The sequence below is a fragment of the Pogoniulus pusillus genome, chromosome 4, assembly GCF_015220805.1.
Source record: "Pogoniulus pusillus isolate bPogPus1 chromosome 4, bPogPus1.pri, whole genome shotgun sequence".
Lineage (NCBI taxonomy): Eukaryota > Metazoa > Chordata > Aves > Piciformes > Lybiidae > Pogoniulus > Pogoniulus pusillus.
Window position 1 is genome coordinate 12,783,778 of NC_087267.1, and position 20,063 is coordinate 12,803,840.

The 20,063-nt window shown below is 41.6% G+C and overlaps 1 protein-coding gene across 5 annotated transcripts in view; it reads left to right on the forward strand.

Annotated features, from left to right (window-relative positions):
• Positions 1–20,063, forward strand: part of TMEM117 (transmembrane protein 117) — a 336,585-nt gene that overhangs the window by 145,287 nt on the left and 171,235 nt on the right. For all 5 annotated transcript variants that reach the window (XR_010302061.1, XM_064142216.1, XM_064142218.1 and 2 more), the window contains one exon: positions 14,977–15,074. Coding sequence is in view for 4 of the 5 variants with exons in the window: in XM_064142216.1 (XP_063998286.1) it covers positions 14,977–15,074 (98 nt within the window). In the remaining variant the exon portion in view is untranslated. The remainder of the gene's footprint in view (positions 1–14,976; positions 15,075–20,063) is intronic.

Genomic DNA, 20,063 nt, shown 5'->3' on the forward strand with positions numbered 1-20,063 from the left:
TGGGCTGCCCAGGGAGGTGGTGGAGTCACCATCCCTGGAGGTGTTCAAGAAAAGCCTGGATGAGGCACTTAGTGCCATGGTCTAGTTGACTGGCTAGGGCTGGGTGCTAGGTTGGACTGGATGATCTTGGAGGTCTCTTCCAACCTGGTTGATTCTATGATTCTTTCCTCCCCTTCATTTCAAAGCAACACATTTGATGATAAATATTTGAAAGGATAAACCTTAAAACTTGAATACAAATAAAAGAAAACGATGATGCTACCTCTCTTAGTTTTGTGTATCTGAGCTGAGCCAATCGCATCATTTTTAAGGGAATAGTAATACTGCTATGCTTTAAACCCTAAAGGCCTCCAATATTATGATTTTTTAATAGAGATAGCCTAAGTGATGATCTCAATTTTCTGAATAATTAATCCCCAAAGTTCCCTATTCAGGGAATAGGGATACACTTAATTTTGTGGTCTTCTTTAAGCACTGAGAATATCTTGAGCAACCCCAATACAGTTTAAGAGTAATCATAGTTTCTTTGCTTTCTGGAAAGAGACCACATTCCTCTTGTGCCTTTTTTATGAGCATTTTAAAATTTTAATTATAATTCGAGGTGTTAAAAATTGATTGCCTGAATGTTCTGAAAGAAAACAACCTGACACACAAAAAAAATGGTTGGTTGACTTTCTCGAAGTGAAATGTTTGTTATTCACAATAGCAAGTGACTTTGCAACAGTGTCTGGAGATTTTACTGTGTTGGAATGGGACTAGTACTAACCACCTTCCACTAAGTATCTTCCATGTACACTCTTTATTCTGGAAGCAGGACCAAAGGAATTTTTTTTTCAAAGGACATTGGAAAAACACCTGTGATGTCAAGTGCAGAACTGCCCAGGAAATGTGGCTTTAGATTGTGGGCATGTGGTGAATTGTGTTCTCTGTGTGGTTTTAGCTTCAGTATAAAAGACTAATTAAAAACAATTAAGGATGTTGCCTGTAAATCTGGCAAAGGACCAGGGGCTGAGCGGAAGGTTCTGTTAAATGTCTAGTGTCCTGCAATGTAATAAAGAAAATACTGTGAAGAGCTGTGGGAGGGGTTCTCAGAGTGCCTCGGGAATTGAATTTAAAGTTTGTATTTTTAGAAACTATGAGAAACTTTCATACAGAATTGTCCTCATTCTCTAGAGTGAAAATGTAGTCCTATACTAGCTGTGTTTGCTATGAGTGTAGTACAGATGTCATGTAAAGGAAGGTTCAAGTTCCCATTTATCTATTTTGAAGCTGCAGCTTCTTTGTGCCAGTCTTTGTAAAGAAGTAAAATGCTTTGAGTGCACTCTGAGCTGTCAGTACATCACAGCTCAGAATCATCTGGAAAAGCACAGTGTCAGCAGCATGGGGATGGGTTTTCATTTAATTATGCCTTTTGCTCTGGTAAGAGGAAGCAGATGGGTGTTTTAGCAGTGGCCTGCGTGTGCCATGGATTGCTGTTCAGCTATGAGGCTATGTTCATCTATGGTTTATGTGCCTTGATGTGAGATAATGGTAGAAAATAGATCATAGAATCATAGAATCAACCAGGTTGGAAGAGACCTCCAAGATCATCCAGTCCAACCTAGCACCCAGCCCTAGCCAGTCAACTAGACCATGGCACTAAGTGCCTCATCCAGGCTTTTCTTGAACACCTCCAGGGATGGTGACTCCACCACCTCCTCGGGCAGCCCATTCCAATGCCAATCACTCTCTCTCTCTGAAGAACTTCCTCCTAACATCCAGCCTATACCTACCCTGGCACAACTTGAGACTGTGTCCCCTTGTTCTGTTGCTGGTTGTCTGGGAGAAGAGGCCAACCCCCACCTGGCTACAATGTCCCTTCAGGGAGTTGTAGACAGCAATGAGGTCACCCCTGAGCCTCCTCTTCTCCTGGCTAAACAACCCCAGATCCCTCAGCCTCTCCTCATAGGGTTTGTGTTCAAGGCCCCTCATCAGCTTTGTTGCCCTTCTCTGGACATGCTCCATCACCTCAACATCTCTCTTGAATTGAGTGGCCCAGAACTGGACACAGGACTCAAGGTGTGGCCTGACCAGTGCTGAGTACAGGGGAAGAATAACCTCCCTTGTCCTACTGGCCACACTGTTCCTGATGCAGGCCAGGATGCCATTGGCTCTCTTGGCCACCTGGGCACACTGCTGGCTCATCTTCAGCTTACTGTCTATCAGTACCCCCAGGTCCCTTTCCTCCTGGCTGCTCTCCAGCCACTCAGTCCCCAGCCTATAGCGCTGCTTGGGGTTGTCGTTGCCAAAGTGCAGAACCCTGCCCTTGGCCTTGTTAAATCTCATCCCATTGGCCTCTGCCCACCCATCCAGCCTGTCCAGGTCCCTCTGCAGGGCTGTCCTACCTTCCAACAGATCAACACCTGCTCCCAGCTTGGTGTCATCTGCAAACTTACTGATGCTAGACTCAATCCCCTCATCCAGGTCAAGGTTAGAGCTTGAAATCATATCCTTAATTTTTATTTGAACAGATTAACTTTTACCAGTTTCTGCACAATGTAGGCACCAGCAGAGGTTTTTTAATCATGTACTTAGACTAATTATATTTACTCCAGTTAGCATTTGCTCTAGAACTAGAACACTTTGTTTGAACTGAAAACAATTCCCAACAATCAAGTGGCAAAATCACAGAATCACATAATGACAGAACATTAGAGGTTGGAAGAGACCTCCAGAGATCATTGAGTCCAACCTCCTTCCCAAAGTGGGATCACCTAGGGTAGTCTGCACACGAAGGCATTCACTCAGCCTTCTCCACAAGGAGATATTTCCTTAATAGTCACTAAGAGGAAATTAAATAGAGAAAAAAACCCAACAACCTCTCATATTATTATTAGTAATATACCATTGTCACAAATTATTGTCATAAATGGTTCTTCTTTCACTCTCTCACCTGCCATAGAATGACTTCCACACTACATCCTCACTGCAAGTGTTGCTTTTACGTTTGCTGGGCTTCTGTCATCTGCTAGCTCATAAAATGAACGTGGGAAAGGGAAGGGCAGACGAAAAGGCACCAAGTGACATATGTATTGTCATTTATGGAAACAAAGGGTTTTTTTCTGAAGAGCAACCACTTCAAACCTACAACTGTCAGAACAACAAATGATGACCTTCTGGCACATAAAAATGCAGGCTACACAGAACAAGTTGTTTTGACAGTTTACAAGTCTAACTGTAAGTCTCTGGGGGCACCATGATACAAACCGAAATGATGCCGCTTCCCAAGAGTAATATTTAATGACCCATGCAGAAAGCTGTCCACATCCATTCCAGCCATGAATACCTGCAAGTCTTACCAAGAAAACTCTTAGATGGAGATGCTGACAGAAGACAGGCCTGAAATTAAACTCTCTCGGTAGAAACCTTTGTCTTTGAACATATCTTGCATGAGACTCCTTTGTGTCTCGAGAACTGACATTTTACTTTCTTTGAATACATATGTTAAGATGGTAGCATGCTCCACAGCAGGCAGCCTGGTAATCTTACTATTTGAGAAGTCCAGGACAGCTGTCTTTAGATCTATAAGTACTCTGTAACTCTTGGCAGTCTAGCCAGAACTGCTCTGCAGTTGTGTTGCTTTGAGCCATATGAAACAGTAATTTTTCCCATTTTTTTTTTGTTGTTCATAGTGATCTTCCTGAGTTTATGTCCTTTAAGAGATCAGTTAATTGAACTTATCTGTGACCTACAGTCACATTCATTGACATTTTGGTTAGGTTAAGACAGTCTCAGAGAAAGAATAATACTGTAATTACTGTATGTCTCCATTTAGAATATAGTTTCAATATGCTAAAATGAAAACTCCTATGTTTATGTGAAGTGTCTATACAGATGGGAGCATAGAACCTGTATATTGCTTGGAGATAAGTAGGAGAAGGCTCACCTGGGTCCTGCACCTAGAGAAGTACCTCTGCTATATCTGATATTTTCATTGACTGACTGTTCACTGGATTGGATCACCCCTTTGATTACAAAAATTACTTTCCTGCTCAAGCAACTTGGATTCTCTGAGTTTGTCTGAGCAAGTACAGTGAGTCTACTTTTTAGGGATGGGGTATTTGAATGTGGCCCTTTGCCTATGAGAAACCCCCATTCTTTATAAGCCATCATGCATTTCATTAGCTGAGTTAATGACACTTAGATGAGAAACACTAAGAATTGTAGGAAACTAGGTTGGAATTAATGTTATCGAAATTCCGGTGTCAACAGTGTGACAGGTCTTGTTTCAGAGGGAAAAGAAATAGTTACATCTTTACAACAGAACCTATTTTAACATTAATTGTACCCTTGAGATGCCTTTTTCTTTTCACTAACTCTAGAATCCGCGCTGGTCTAGATGCATAAGGCATGTGTACACCAAGCATGGCATGATTCCTGTCTCTGGCTTTTTACCAATGTGCCAGTTTGAGGCAGATTGGAATATTTTAATGAGAGGAATTAGATTAAGGGCTATGAAAAGGAAACAGTGGTGATGTCTACTTCACTCATAGGTTTGCTGAGACATATGACCATAGATAAGACAGAGTGTGTGTCTCTGTTGGAATCGGTGCCTGTGCTTTTCTCCCTGGGCATTTGCTGTGTAACCCAACTAATTCTGCTTCTAACCCCGCCTTGCCGATCCTCCAAACTCACCTTGCACATCAGACAGACTCAGGGATAAGGTAGAGGGGTGGAAAGAAGGTGGAAGGGTGGTTGGGAGCTCTTCCTGGGGACTCCAATTTCTGGGAGGTGTATTGTGTTTCTGTATTACCTTTAACTTGTATATTTCTGTATATAGCTATATATTTTGCAAATATTTGCTTGTATATTGTGCTAAGCTGTGAATATAAAGCTTCATTCCTTAAGTTCCAGCTGTCTGAGTCTAATCTGGGTGATTTCATAAGAGTAGGGGGGCAGGTAACTCCCAAACCATCACAACCAAAACCACCATGCTCCCAAGTTAAGTAAAGTAAGCTCCTGGAATGGAGTCAAATGCCTTAAATAAGAATCACGATGTGGCTATGTCTCATACTTTGTCTGTAAGAGATGATACTACTCAGATGCTTTGGCATTTATAATGCTAATGAGGAAGTAGTAATGCAAGAAAAAGTCTTATGGAATGTAGTAGCAAGGGTTATATGAACAGCAAGTGCTTACCACATAGCAGACAATATATTTTATTCTACATATACAGTAATTTGTGCGCCCTTTAGGGACTTCAAGCATGGTAGGAAATGAGATGGCAATGTAGAAGCCTTACTTCAGTGGTACAGGTGTTCCTAAACACTGTGAAGAAATACCCAGTTAACCTACTCTTTTCATAGAATCATAGAATGAACCAGATTGGAAAAGACCTCCAAGATCATCCAGTCCAACCTAGCACCCAGCCCTACCCAGTCAACTAGACCATGACACTAAGCACCTCAGACAGTCTTTTCTTCAACATCTCCAGGGATGGTGACTCCACCACCTCCCTGGGCAGCCCATTCCAATGGGAAATCACTCTCTCTCTGAAGAACTTCCTCCTAACATCCAGCCTATACTTCCCCCAGCAAAACTGTGTTTGTTTTAGAGATTCTTTAAAAACCTAACCCAAACCAAATTGAAAAACAATCAATCAAACAACCAAGAACCCCAAAGCTTATTCAGGAATTATTTCTGCTGCTATTGAAATACAAATTTCTGGAATTACTTTAATAGACCTAAAATAATTGATATAGACCTAAAACAGACGTGCCAGCAGTGTGCCCATGTGGCCAAGAGAGTCAATGGCATCCTGGCCTGCATCAGGAACAGTGTGGCCAGTAGGACGAGGGAGGTTATTCTGCCCCTGTACTCAGCACTGGTCAGGCCACACCTTGAGTCCTGTGTCCAGTTCTGGGTTCCTCAATTCAAGAGAGATGTTGAGGTGCTGGAGCATGTCCAGAGAAGGGCAACAAAGCTGGTGAGGGACCTGGAACACAAACCCTATGAGGAGAGGCTGAGGGATCTGGGGTTGTTTAGCCTGGAGAAGAAGAGGCTCAGGGGTGACCTCATTGCTGTCTACAACTCCCTGAAGGGACATTGTAGCCAGGTGGGAGTTGGCCTCTTCTCCCAGGCAATCAGCAACAGAACAAGGGGACACAGTCTCAAGTTGTGCCGGGGAAAGTATAGGCTGGATGTTAGGAGGAAGTTCTTGCTGGAGAGAGTGATTGGCATTGGAATGGGCTGCCCGAGGAGGTGGTGGAGTCACCATCCCTGGAGGTGTTCAAGAAAAGCCTGGCTGAGGCACATAGTGCCATGGTCTGGTTGACTGGGTAGGACTGGGTGCTAGGTTGGACTGGATGATCTTGGAGGTCTCTTCCAACCTGGTTTATTCTGTGATGATTCTATGATGATTCTAATTGCAGAGGTGATTTCACTCTAGCTCACCTTTTAATATGTAAAGAAACTTTTCACCACATACTGATTGTGGGCTAGACACTGGCTTTGTGGAACTTTCTGTCCTAAGTTCATTTGGAAATTGAAAGGAAGTGCTGACAGGGATGACTTTTCTGAAGTTGAGCCTGAAGTGTATGTGCTTTTAATTGTGTTGTTGTTGAGTTGTTATCCCTGCATGGATTGTGATTTATGGCAGAAATTGCTATGGTAATATCCAAAAACTATCTCAAGATTTTCTAGCTTAAAAAAAAGTAAAATAATGCTTTCTGCTTCCTGAGTGGGTGAAGAAATAAATTCACATGGATCAGTAAAGATGTCAATAGTTAATAGAAGAACTCTCAATATTTGTACAAAATAACGTTGTTTACGTGGTTTTGCTGGAAAATCAGCTGTAAGACTGTTCATGTGTACAAGTGCTGTGGATTGAGAGGCTAATAGCTGACAAGAGCAACACTCTGGAAATATTTCATTGGTAAGAAATGTGCAAATGCACATAACAGTTCCAGGGGCTGCTGCAGAAGCAACAAAAGCGAACCATAATATTGTTTTGTCAGCCATGCTGATTACTAGATTTTGACAGTAAATTACTCTTCTGTTTCAGAATTAACCTGTTGGGAAAAGTACTTTAAAATCTAGCAGTGTATTTACAGCTAATTTAGCTTGAAAAAAATATCCTCCTCCTTATAGATCAGTAAGCTTAAATACAAATAAATATTTGTTACATTTGTTTTCAATCATTTGCCCATTTTGTATATTTCAAAGAGCAGCAGAGTGGAATAAAATAACTTAACAGTTGGTTCTGAAGGATGTGTAACGAAGTTTTCAGCACTTCTGCTGAGCTGCCAAATTTCATAATTGGATTTCATAAATAGACATTTAATATTATTATTGTTTAAGCCAATGGAGACAGATTTCTCCTTGATGTCCAAATGAAAGAAGCATAAAAACAGTTTCCATATAGATTACTTTTGTATGTCAAGTGACCAGCTCTGCATTTTTTTAGTACCTCAAGAAAATTAAGGCAGATATGATTGACAGGAGCTTTTAATGACCGAATTCTAAGTGTTACCCTGGTATGGCACATGATTAGTGTAGGACTTGAAAATGGAGATGTGATAAAGAATGGATGTGTAGTTAGTGGAACACCTATATATAGCTTTTCTCTAAAAGCATATAACTGCAAAGCAAAGAGTGTGTGCATTCAGTGATACACATTAGGTCTTGTTGACTGCACACTCTGACTTTAGGAAGCACAATTACTGAAACCCAATTTAATTACAGAATCACAGAAACATTCCACTTGGAAAAGACCCTCAGGATTACCAAGTCCAACCGTTACCCCTACTGTACAAGGTTCAGCCTAAGCCATATCCCAAAGCACCACGTCCAAAGGACTTTTAAACACATCCAGGGTTGGTGACTCAACCACATCCCCAGACAGCTCATTCCAATGCCTGACTACTCTGTCCCTGAAAAAAATCTTCCTAATGTCCAGTCTAAACTACACAGTAGCAGCTTGAGGTTGTTACGTCTTGTTCTGTCACTAATCACCTGTGAGAAGAGATGAGCAACAGCCTCTCCACAATGTCCTTTCAGGTAGCTATAAACAGCAATGAGGTCTGCCCTCAAATACACAGTCTCAGCTCCTTCAGTCGCTCTTCATCAGCTTTATTCTCTAGGCTCTTCATCAGCTTTGTTGTCCTCCTCTGCACTCACTCCAGTACCTCAACATCTCTCTTGTGCTGAGGTGCATGAAACTGAACACAGTACTCTAGGTGTGGCCTCACCAGGACTGAGTACGTGGGGAGTACCTTAGTCTCACTCTAGAAAAAAATGCATACTGTTCATAAACACATAAGTGGTGCTGAGTCTTTGCAAAAGCCATCAGTGAGTTCTTTTGGTGAGGAACACTGTGCTGCACAAAACCAAGCAATGTGCATGCACTTGCTCTGGGAAAGTGTACTTAGACTTGCCTTGCTGCTGAAAAGTTGTAGACTTTATGATACTCATGCTAAGCAATTTCTCAATTGCAGGACTAGAAAATAGCACTCTTGTGTAGAGAGTTTTGGGAGAGTGGAAAAGTGCCACTTACAGAAATAAACAGAATCCTAGAATGAATTGGGTTGGAAGGAACCCTTAAAGATCATCTAGTTCAAACCCTTCCAGCCATGGATGGGCACAGTGTGCCCTATATCCGGCTGCTCAAAACCCATCCAACTTGACCTTCAACTCTTCCTATGAAGTGGCACACCCACAATTTCCCTGGACAGCCTGTTTCAGGGATCTTATGAGTCCTCTTTATGTGTTAAAAGGCTGCAATAAGGTATCCATGTAAGAAGTGCTTGGGTGTACTAGTGGATGAAAAACTGGACATAAGGCAGCATTATGCACTTGCAGGTTAGAAAGTAAATTGCATTGTAGGCTGCATTCAAAAAAACCCAACCCCAAAACAACATAGCTAGTACAGTTAGGGAGGTGATTTTCCCCTTCTTGTTTGCTCTGGTGAAATTCAGCCTGGAGTACTGTGTCCAACTCTGGGCCTCCCAGTACAAGAATAACTTGGTGGAGCAAGTACACAGAAGTGCCACAAATTAACTATTTAAAGGCTGAGCTTCAAATTAATTTTGTGCTGCTTGTGAAGAGGCTTATCTTATGGTTAAAAATAAGACATTTTGAAATTATAAAATAATAAGAATAGGGGAAAAAAACCCCAACATTATAATGCCTGAGCCATCTACTTGACTTCAAATAGGTATATCTGTTTTGCCAAAGGCAGTTATTGAAGCTACTCCATTTTTCAGCAATGGTACCGTGATGTGTTGTCCTCTTGACTAATTGTATGCAAAAGCTTTTTTACTGATATAAGATATTGGAGTCTTACTGTTCATTAGGCCTTTGTGTGCTCATTAGTGTACCAAAATAATTAAGCAGATTGAAGAGTTTATAGTTTGGTTTGTATTTCCAGGCTTTTCCTGTGGATCTTGGCTGCTTCTATGTTCTGCTAAATTCTGGAGGGCTGCTCTTACCTTGTTTTGATGATTTATCAAAGTGTGAATAAAGCAATCAAAATTCTTCACCGAGGGTTGTTCCCTACGTAGTGTCATGGCATGGAATACATCACGTCCCAGAAAGCTTATCCAGAGTGTTGGGTATGGTAATATTAAGTGCAGCAGTGTGCCCAGGTGGCCAAGAGAGCCAGTGGCATCCTGGCCTGCATCAGGAATGGTGTGGTCAGCAGGAGCAGGGAGGTCATTCTGCCCCTGTACTCTGCACTGGTTAGACCACACCTTGAGTACTGTGTTCAGTTCTGGGCCCCCCAGTTTAGGAGGGACATTGAGATGCTTGAGCGTGTCCAGAGAAGGGCAATGAGGCTGGTGAGAGGTCTTGAGCACAGTCCTACGAGGAGAGGCTGAGGGAGCTGGGGTTGTTTAGCCTGGAGAAGAGGAGGCTCAGGGGTGACCTTATTGCTGTCTACAACTACCTGAGGGGTGGCTGTGGCCAGGAGGAGGTTGCTCTCTTCTCTCAGGTGGCCAGCACCAGAACAAGAGGACACAGCCTCAGGCTGCGCCAGGGGAGATTTAGGCTGGAGGTGAGGAGAAAGTTCTTCACTGAGAGAGTCATTGGGCACTGGAATGGGCTGCCCGGGGAGGTGGTGGAGTCGCCGTCCCTGGAGCTGTTCAAGGCAAGATTGGACGTGGCACTTGGTGCCATGGTCTAGCCTTGAGCTCTGTGGTAAAGGGTTGGACTTGATGATCTGTGAGGTCTCTTCCAACCTTGGTGATACTGTGATTTTACAGAATTGTCTGACTGTGGTACAGCTATTGGAAATTGAAATAGTAGAACACAAGCCATGGACAGGCGAGAGAGCAGGAGCTCAGAAGTACTGATAGAAGGTTGGAATGACCTTAGAGAATGGTGTAACAAATACAAACAAATGTAAGGCTGGAGTCTGTGGTTTTCTCCTGTCTCTGCTTAGACACAATGTATGTGTTGTTGAGAGCATGTGAAGAATGTCTACGCTAATTAGTGTGTAATCCTAACACAAATATATCTAACCAATCAGAGTCTAACATGATTTGTAACCCTGTTATGTAGCCTTCTGATAGAAAGTATATAAACCCACGTGCAATAAAATGGATTGGAACTTGCTTATGTTAAGCATAGCCCCATCTCTTCCTATACCCATGATATTTGGCTTGTGGCACCAGAGTCCATTTCTCTTTCAAGATGCAGTTTCTGTGGGTCCTGATGTAGAGAACTGCTACTATGAAACTATTTGATGTACTCTCATACTTTTAGGTTTCTAAAATGCAATTTGGCAGATGAAAACAGCTTGGCCAGCAGCCCATGCCACATTAGTTTTCCAGGAATGATCAGTTAGTGCTCTGAAAATGACAGTGTACTTCTATTAGTGAAGGATTTGGAAGATACTTTGAAAGCATGACAGAGTATTAGGTCAATTTCTTTTTTTGTCTTTTTTTGTTTCAGTTAGCTTATAAATAGAAAAGACACTTTGCCTTACCTGAAACTCCCACTGCATGCATTGCCTCTTCTGGGGCAAACCCTGTGATTCACAACATAGCATAGTTTGACATGACTGTCTAGGGAGAAGAGACCTAAAGTAAGTGCTGAGCATCTTCAGCAATATGCTCAAAGCGCAACTACATTTCAGGAGCAAATGATCCGTAAAGTGTCTCACTGTTCCATGTAGCATATCTCAGGTGTCTTGGGTATCTTATAATTCTGTTGAGATTTTTGAGGTTATATAATTTTGTCTTCTGCCCTTTTAGTTATTTTACTTGCACTGAGAATGACTTGAAATCCTAAGCTCTTTCTGCTGTGGGATAGAATATTTCAAATTATCATCAGTAAAGCAGGTCAAGAGGAACAATAAAATTTTCTATGACAAAAATTGTGGATTATATAGATTCATTCATAGCATGGTTTGGGTTAGAAGGGACCTTAAAGATCATATCGTTTCCCTGCCATGAACAGGGAAAATTTTCACTACACCAGGTTGCTTAAGGCTTCATTCAACCTAATCTTGAACATCTTCCAGGAGGAGGCATCCAGATGTCCCTGAGCAACCAGTTCCAGTGTCTCACTACCCTCTAGCCTAAATCTACCCTCCTCAAGCTTCAATTCATTCCCCATCTTGTCCCATCATTACAAGTCCTTGTAAAAAGCCCTTTCCTGGCTTGCTTGTCAGGTTCCACAAACTTGTGCACCCTCAGATTCTTTAGATGGTCTCAGACCTGATCCTGGCCTGATTTTATTACTGAATTTATGATAGCAATACTCCTTTTAAAAAGGATTGTAAGTTATCCTCATGGTTAATAATATGAACAGTCATTAAAGTCCTATTTTTAATTAGCAAAGTGAAATTTAAGATTCTGTAATATATACAAGGTATACTAATTTTTGTGCCAATATTTCATTATGGCATGTGTGTATTATGCAGTTTTGTTTGTGCACTTTAATAAAGTGTAACCATTTCTCTCATGAGACTACATAAAGTGAGAGTGTGCAGTCATTATATGTAGGGGCCGTTCCTTTCTGAACTGAAGCAGCCTAATTAATTGATTAAAGTATATCACATCTCTTAGTTCAAGAAAAAAGCACATTACTTAATTACTTTGTAAGTGGCTTTCCCAGTTTTATCTTGATTATGGAGGGTGCATGCATACATAGAATTACTGAAGTGATGAATTATTTTTTGTTCCTGACTATCTGCAGTGCTTTCAAATATAGTCCATTAAAAAAAAAAAGAAGAGAAGTGTCTGCCAGCAATTACATTGTGGAACACAAAGCCAGAAGAAAAAAAATACACACTCACATCCCTCTCTATACTGAGTAGTGCAAATTAAATTAAAATGTATGTATTTTTCTTGCTCTAAAAACATCATTCTAACTGCAGCAACAAGGTTTTGATGTTCCTATCTAAAACTTATTTGTACTATGACAGCGTTGAGTGCTCTTCTCCAGTGAGGCATTTTCCACAGTGACTGTCCTTGACCAAACCAGAAAATTAATTTGATTTCTCTAATGCAAAAGGTAATTGGATTTCTCTTCATGGAATGCATCCCTTTAATGACTGTCTCTGCTTCAGCCAATTTAGCTTCAACCGACCTGACATTGATCTGGTGATATGACTTTAAATAAATGCCAAAGTTAGGAGATGAAAGACCAACTGTCTGATATCAGAAAGAACATTTCCCGCCTTGTCTTGCCATTTTCCTTGGAAAATGTCGGCTTCTTGAATGTCACTCTTCTGAAACGTGCAGCTCTAGTAATTGGTCAGAGAGCAGCACATTGCATCCTTCTATCAAATATAATCAGCATTTCTGAGAAAGTGCCTGGAGAAAATAGTTTGAATATTGAATAAAACCTCCCAAAATACCTGTTCTTCTTTGGGAGTGTTCGTTACTAGGTAGACTTCCTTGTTCAAAAAGGTGTTGCTGAAGTAGTGGATTGAATCTTTACAGATATCTTGTTCAGCATTAAATATTTATCAAAATATTTATTTAGGTAATAGGGATCATATTAAAAAGTGTCATAGCATGCTGAGAAAAGCTTTACCTACAGAAAACAATTATTAAAGATGGTATTTCGAGATACATATCTCTTTGGGTTAGGTTGAATGGAATCGTAAAACCCTAGGATGTGCTTTTTCTATTTATTTAAGGTATTCATTACCTTTTGGACCTCACCCTTCAGCCCAGTATGCCAAGCTCTTTTAAAGGCACTCTACTCTGCCCTGGTGAGACCTCATCTTGAATACTGTGTTCAGTTTTGGGCTCTCCAGTTTAAGAGAGACAGGGATCTGCTGGAGGGGGTCCAGCGGAGGGCTACAAGGATATTTAGGTGACAGGAGGGCATGGCTGATGAGGAGAGGCTGAGGGACCTGGGGCTTTTTAGTCTGGAGAAGAGAAGACTTAGAGGGGATTTGATAAATGTTTATAAGTATCTGAAGGCTGCCCAGGAGAGGGGGGACAGGCTCTGCTCACTTGCTCCCTGTGATAGGACAAGGAACAATGGGTATAAGTTGCAGCAAAAGAGGTTCTGCCTCAACACAAGAGGGGACTTCTTTTACTGTAAGGGTCACAGAGCACTGGAACAGGCTCCCCAGAGAGGTCGTGGAGTCTCCCTCTCTGGGGACTTTCAAGGCCTGTCTGGATGCGTTCCTCTGTGATCTGTGCTAGATTGTGTGGTTCTGTTCTGGCAGGGGGGTTGGACTTGAAGATCTCCTTGGGTCCCTTCCAACTCTTAATATCCTGTGATGCTGTGATCCTGTGGCTTGGAACCGAAATTTAGAAATTGACTATAGTTTATACGTAGTCTTAATGTAGTCATGGACTATGTGTTCTTTTTGCTAAGTACTTTTGAAGTTGTTGATTGAAAGCTCACATTCTGGATGGCAAGCTGAATTTTTAAATCTCTGTATATCAAAATAGAATCAACCAGGTTGGAAGGGACCTCCAAGATCAGCCAGTCCAACCTACCACCCAGCCCTATCCAGTCAACTGGACCATGGCACTAAGTGCCTCATCCAGGCTTTTCTTGAACACCTCGAGGGATAACCAAGAAATCTTGACTTCAAATTGAAGTGTTTTCCTTCTCAAATATTATTAAGAGTTATTTTCAGGCTAAAGAAAACAGTAATTATCCACTGTGCACTGATACTAATGATACGCTGTAAGAATTTACTTATCTATATTTTGAAGCTCACCCCTATTTTCTTTATCTGTTCAATTATTTCTTAGCCTTTATATACTTCTCTGGATTTTTTTTTTTGCAGAATAGAATTGATTAATTTACACTAATGTAAATTTTGGTGCTTTTTAGTGCAGTTAATATGAAGCAAATGGATAGTAAAATACAGCTACCCAGAGGTGCAAGTGCCTGAAGGGCATTCACCTCCCGCATTGGGCTGACAGTAATTTTTAATACTTTTGTATTCCACACAGGAGTAGTGCACACATATGAGTCTCTGGGCAGAGAAACAGATGGCCTCTTTAGAAAGGAATTATGAAAATGTTTCATACTTTTAAAGTTTCCTGCAAGTTTTAAGGGATTTTCGTGTCTCTAGTCCCGTGTGTACTTTTCTTACCGATATCCAGAACTGAGGGGAGATATAAATGGTGTATAGTGCTTAATTCACAGACTTGCACTGCCTCACTGCCATTCTGATTTCAAGAGTGGAAATTATGCTGATGCAGCTCCGAGAGCAAGTGGGTCCTCTCTCCCTGGCTTGACAGAAGAGCTTTCTAGCCATAGGGCAATATAGTTCGTGTACTGTAGGGTTTTTTTCAGACTAGTTCATTTTCTCTGTGTATCTTTGGATCTCCACAGGTGTCCTTGTTTCTCAAGAAGTTATGTGCACTTCTAGAGAGAACATATGTAGACCAATATACTTTAATTTGATTGCATGTAACACCAGGTTTCAAGTGTGTCATACACAAAATGTTTTTAAAGTATTATTACCTTATTTTGTGACGCTACTTTAAATGTGTATTATTTCTTCTTTCCCTATAGGTCACTGATATGATGCTTCAGGACAAACCCTACCCAGACTGGGGAAAGTCTGCCAGAGCTTTCTGGAAGAAAGGAAACGTTAGGATCACTTTATTCTGGTAGGAAAATAGTAAACCCAAATTACTGTCAATGAACCTTTTATAGAACATCAAAATACAGCTTCTGATTTTCTGTGGTAGTGAGAAACAGAATACATGGTTGGAAATAAATGAGACTTGATCTAACAGATAAACAGTGCAAAATCTGTATATGTGTGAACAAATAGTTCACCAAAATGGTTTCTGTTAAAATATAATTTTAAAATAATTTACACTGTTTATTTTGGTCTTTTTTCTTTTCATTGTACTTTTGAAAACGTTTAAAACTTGGTTTGCAATTTTTTTTTTGCTGTACATGATAATATTTAAGGGTTCCACTGTCAGTCCTTGTAAATAAGGAAAATAGATATGTGTCCTTTTTTGGCCCTGAAATTAATTTTAGCAAATCTTTGGATGACTACAGCAATGGCATTTCAAATGGTGAGTCAACCTCAAATGTACCCTCTTCCAGGCAAACTGTAACTATTGAAACAGAAAACAAATTGTAGCAGAAAAAATGGAAAATGTGTGGTCTGTATGGTCTGAAGATCTTAAAACTGGACATGAAAGAAACTACAAAGATTTTTTTCAACTGTATCAGAAGTAGAAAACCTCATAAGAGTATCAGCAGCCCTGCTGATTTTGAAAGCATAGATTTAAAAGGCATCGTTACAGAGAAGTTGAAAGGTTTATTTACATGGGTTCTGCTGCAGAAATGGAATGAAATAGCTCTGCTTGTAAAGTAGCAACACTTAGATGTTATATTAAATTAAAGCAATTACAGGCAATAGTGAGAGAAATTTAAAGGCCAAAAAAAAAAAAAGCAGAATCAGAGGGTTGGTTGGCTACAAACAAGATTTATAAGGAACTGAAAGAGGTGAGCTGGTGCAAATTTCACTAGCAGTTAATCGTGTGTTGAAAATCTTAGTTTGGCTCTTGTCTTGGGTTTGTTGTGGGTTTTATTTTTCAAGAAACTAGAATAGTCCTACTGATCTGTAAGTCTAAGTTCAGTATTAGCTAAATCATAGAATCAGAGAATGTCGGGGCCTGGAAGGAACCTCGAAAGATCATCCAGTTCAATCCTCCTTGCCAGAGTAGGATCACTTAGACCAGATCACAGTGGAACAGATCCAGGCAGGTCTTGAATACCTGAGCAGCCTATTCCAGTCTCCTGTTACCCTCATAGTGAAAATCTTTTTCCTCATGTTTCCATGGAACTTCCAGTGCCTCAATTTCCCCCCAGTACCCCTTGTCCTATCATTGGACGTCACTGAGCAGAGGCTGGCTCCATCCTCTTGGCACTCACTCTTTACATATTTATAAACATTGATGTGGTCACCCCTCAGTCTCCTCCTTTCCAAAATAAATAGTCTCAGCTCCCTGTCTCTCCTTGTGAGGAAGATAGAATGGATTGAATACATCATCAATAATGGAATTATGAGCAAAACTCTAGATTCATTTTTGCTAAAGGAAGTCAGGATAGCTTTAGTGAAAGATACACTTTCTTTGATCTGCTAGAACTCTTTGAACTTGTCATCAAAATAATAGATCAGAAAAAAACGATTGATCTAATTTATTTGGACTTTAAAAAGGCTTTTGACAAGGTTCCTTACTGAAGACAATTAAGAAAACTAGTAAGCTCCATGGAGTGTGCTGAACATTTAGGGGTCATCTCAGAAAGAAGAAGCAGGGAAGGATGTTTTCTGCTATCCTCATGAGAAAAGGGAGTCATGTTATTTGATGTTACAAGTAGTATTTGTTATTTGTGTACCTCATATGTATTAGTGACATGGCAAAATTTAAAGATGAAGTGAATAATTTGATAAATGTTAACGTGAAAGAAGGAAGCTAAGTTAGGAAACTAAGTTAAAATATAATGATGGAAAAGTTTGAGCTGGTAGCGGTGGGCTTGAGTAGCTCCTTGTCATCATTGTGGAACATAGAGAGGAGGATACTGTCTCAGTGTGGTAGACTGGGAAAATATAAAGCAGATGAATAAAGAAATGCTTAGGTATGAAGTGGGCTAGGAATAGTCACAGTGTCATTTGGTTAAGTCAGCACAAAGCTCAGTCTAGAATGTCATTGATTTTTTTTGCCCTTGTCTGAAAGACTGCAAAGAGATCAGTTAAGAGTCAAGAAAAAAACTTAATTACATAAAAAGACTGAAAGAATGGGGGGAAAGGGGCTAAAAGCAAGGAGATGTGTTTTCTGTTATAGTCACTTTTATATTCAGGTTTAATTTGTAAACTCAGAAAATGTCTATAAAAGTACCAAACAGAAATGGATTGTCTTGGGGCTGAAGGCATTATCTGCTTGCTTGTGGTAGTTGATCACATCACTGCTCTGCATTTCTCATTTAGAAAGGTTTTCAGATCCCTGGAGCAACTACTTAGCTAAGGTTTTGATTTAGCTTTTCTCAGAATCATAGAATCAACCAGGTTGGAAGAGACCTCCAAGATCATCCAGGCCAACCTAGCACCCAGCCCTACCCAGTCAACTAGACCATGGCACTAAGTGCCTCATCCAGGCTTTGCTTGAACACCTCCAGGGATGGTGCCTCCACCACCTCCCTGGGCAGCCCATTCCAATGCCAATCACTCTCTCTGGCAAGAACTTCCTCCTAACATCCAGCCTGTACTTCCCCCAGCGCAACTTGAGACTGTGTCCACTTGTTCTATTGCTGGTTGCCTGGGGAAGACATCAACCCCCACCTGGCTACAGTGTCTCTTCAGGTAGTTGTAGACAGCAATGAGGTCACCCCTGAGCCTTCTCTTCTCCAGGCTAAACACCCCCAGCTCCCTCAGCCTCTCCTCATAGGGTTTGTGTTCCAGGCCCCTCACCAGCTTTGTTGCCCTTCTCTGGACTTTTTTGCTCCTCAAAACTTTCCTATATGAGCAAGACACAAAGAGTTCTTGGGAACTTTTAGCTCTAGGGGAAAAACAGAACACCAACAAAAATAATTTAGTGTGCTGGAAGAGAGAAAAAGAGCTGCTGAGGTCGCTCTTACCATTGAAGAGATAATTGATATTCAAAAGTAGATTACCAAAATGGGAAAGTATAGAGATAACAGTGGCTTGTGCAGCTGAATATTGATTGCAGGCAAGGTGACAGAACAATGTGTACAAGCTGAATGTTTGAATATGCAAGTAGCAGACTGGAATCCATTTCCATGGTGTCCCTGGCTAGACATTCGTTATGTATGTACACAATGATCGGTCTTCTTTCGTGCAGTATGTCTTTGACATAGGTCTCTTGTCTGAAATAATGCAAAGCACATACTAACATGGAGAAGAAATAAAGTAGTAGGGAGAACTGCAAATGTGTCATTTCTTATGTTTGTTGTGTTTAGCTTTGGAAACAATCTTTTAGTATGCGTTTCTGTAAGCTCTCAGGTCCAGCCAGCATGGGTTTAGGAAGGGCAGATCCTGCCTTTCTAATCTGATCTCCTTCTATGACCAGGTGACCTGCTTGGTGGATGTGGGGAGGCCTGTGGATGTGGTCTATCTGGACTTCAGCAAGGCCTTTGACACTGTCCCCCACAGCAAACTGCTGGCTAAGCTATCAGCCCGCGGCTTGGATGGCAACACTCTGTGCTGGGTTAGGAACTGGCTGGAGGGCCGGACCCAGAGAGTGGTGGTGAATGGTGCCACATCCAGCTGTCGGCCAGTCACTAGTGGTGTCCCTCAGGGATCTGTGCTGGGCCCCATCCTCTTTAACATCTTCATAGATGATCTGGATGAGGGCATGGAGTCAGTCATCAGCAAGTTTGCAGATGACACTAAGCTGGGGGCAGATGTGGCTGGGTTGGAGGGCAGAAGGGCTCTGCAGCGGGACCTTGACCGCCTGTACAGATGGGCAGAGTCCAATGGGATGGGGTTCAATAGCTCCAAGTGCAGGGTGCTGCACTTTGGCCACAACAACCCCATGCAGAGATACAGGCTGGGGTCGGAGTGGCTGGAGAGCAGCCAGACAGAGAGGGATCTGGGGGTGCTGATTGATATCCACCTGAAATGGTGTGGTCAGCAGGAGCAGGGAGGTCATTCTGCCCCTGTACTCTGCACTGGTTAGACCACACCTTGAGGACTGTGTTCAGTTCTGGGCCCCCCAGTTTAGGAGGGACATTGAGATGCTTGAGCGTGTCCAGAGAAGGGTGACAAGGCTGGTGAGAGGCCTTGAGCACAGGCCCTACGAGGAGAGGCTGAGGGAGCTGGGATTGGTTAGCCTGGAGAAGAGGAGGCTCAGGGGTGACCTTATTGCTGTCTACAACTACCTGAGGGGTGGTTGTGGCCAGGAGGAGGTTGCTCTCTTCTCTCAGGTGGCCAGCGCCAGAACGAGAGGACACAGCCTCAGGCTATGCCAGGGGAGATTTAGGCTGGAGGTGAGGAGAAAGTTCTTCACTGAGAGAGTCATTGGACACTGGAATGGGCTGCCCGGGGAGGTGGTGGAGTCGCCGTCCCTGGAGCTGTTCAAGGCAAGGTTGGACGTGGCACTTGGTGCCATGGTCTAGCCTTGAGCTCTGTGGTAAAGGGTTGGACTTGATGATCTGTGAGGTCTCTTCCAACCCTGATGATACTGTGATAGTGTGCTTTCTTTAATAAAAAATGAAACTGTACATGCTCAGAAATATATGTTAGTAATCACAGTGCTTTGATTCAGCATCTTAGTACTGTAGGTTTAAAAGCTTTTGTTCAGATTAATTGTTCAGAATTGCTACAGGAAAAGCTTTTGTTCAGATTAGCCGTTCAGAATTGCCACAGAGTACTAATTCATGTACATATGTTTAAGGATGATTGTGTAAGCATGGGTTTATGTAGGATTCTTAACTGGACAATATTTTGTGTGCACCTCTTTGAGTGCTTGTGTTGTTAAGTTGTATTTACATTTTTTATGCTTTTATAGTTCAGGAGATAAATGCAGACTGGACAATGATATTCTTCTCACACACATGAATGCAGTTCATTTATTTGTTTCAAAAGACAGCTTCTTAAAACGTCTGTTCTTTTGTCGACC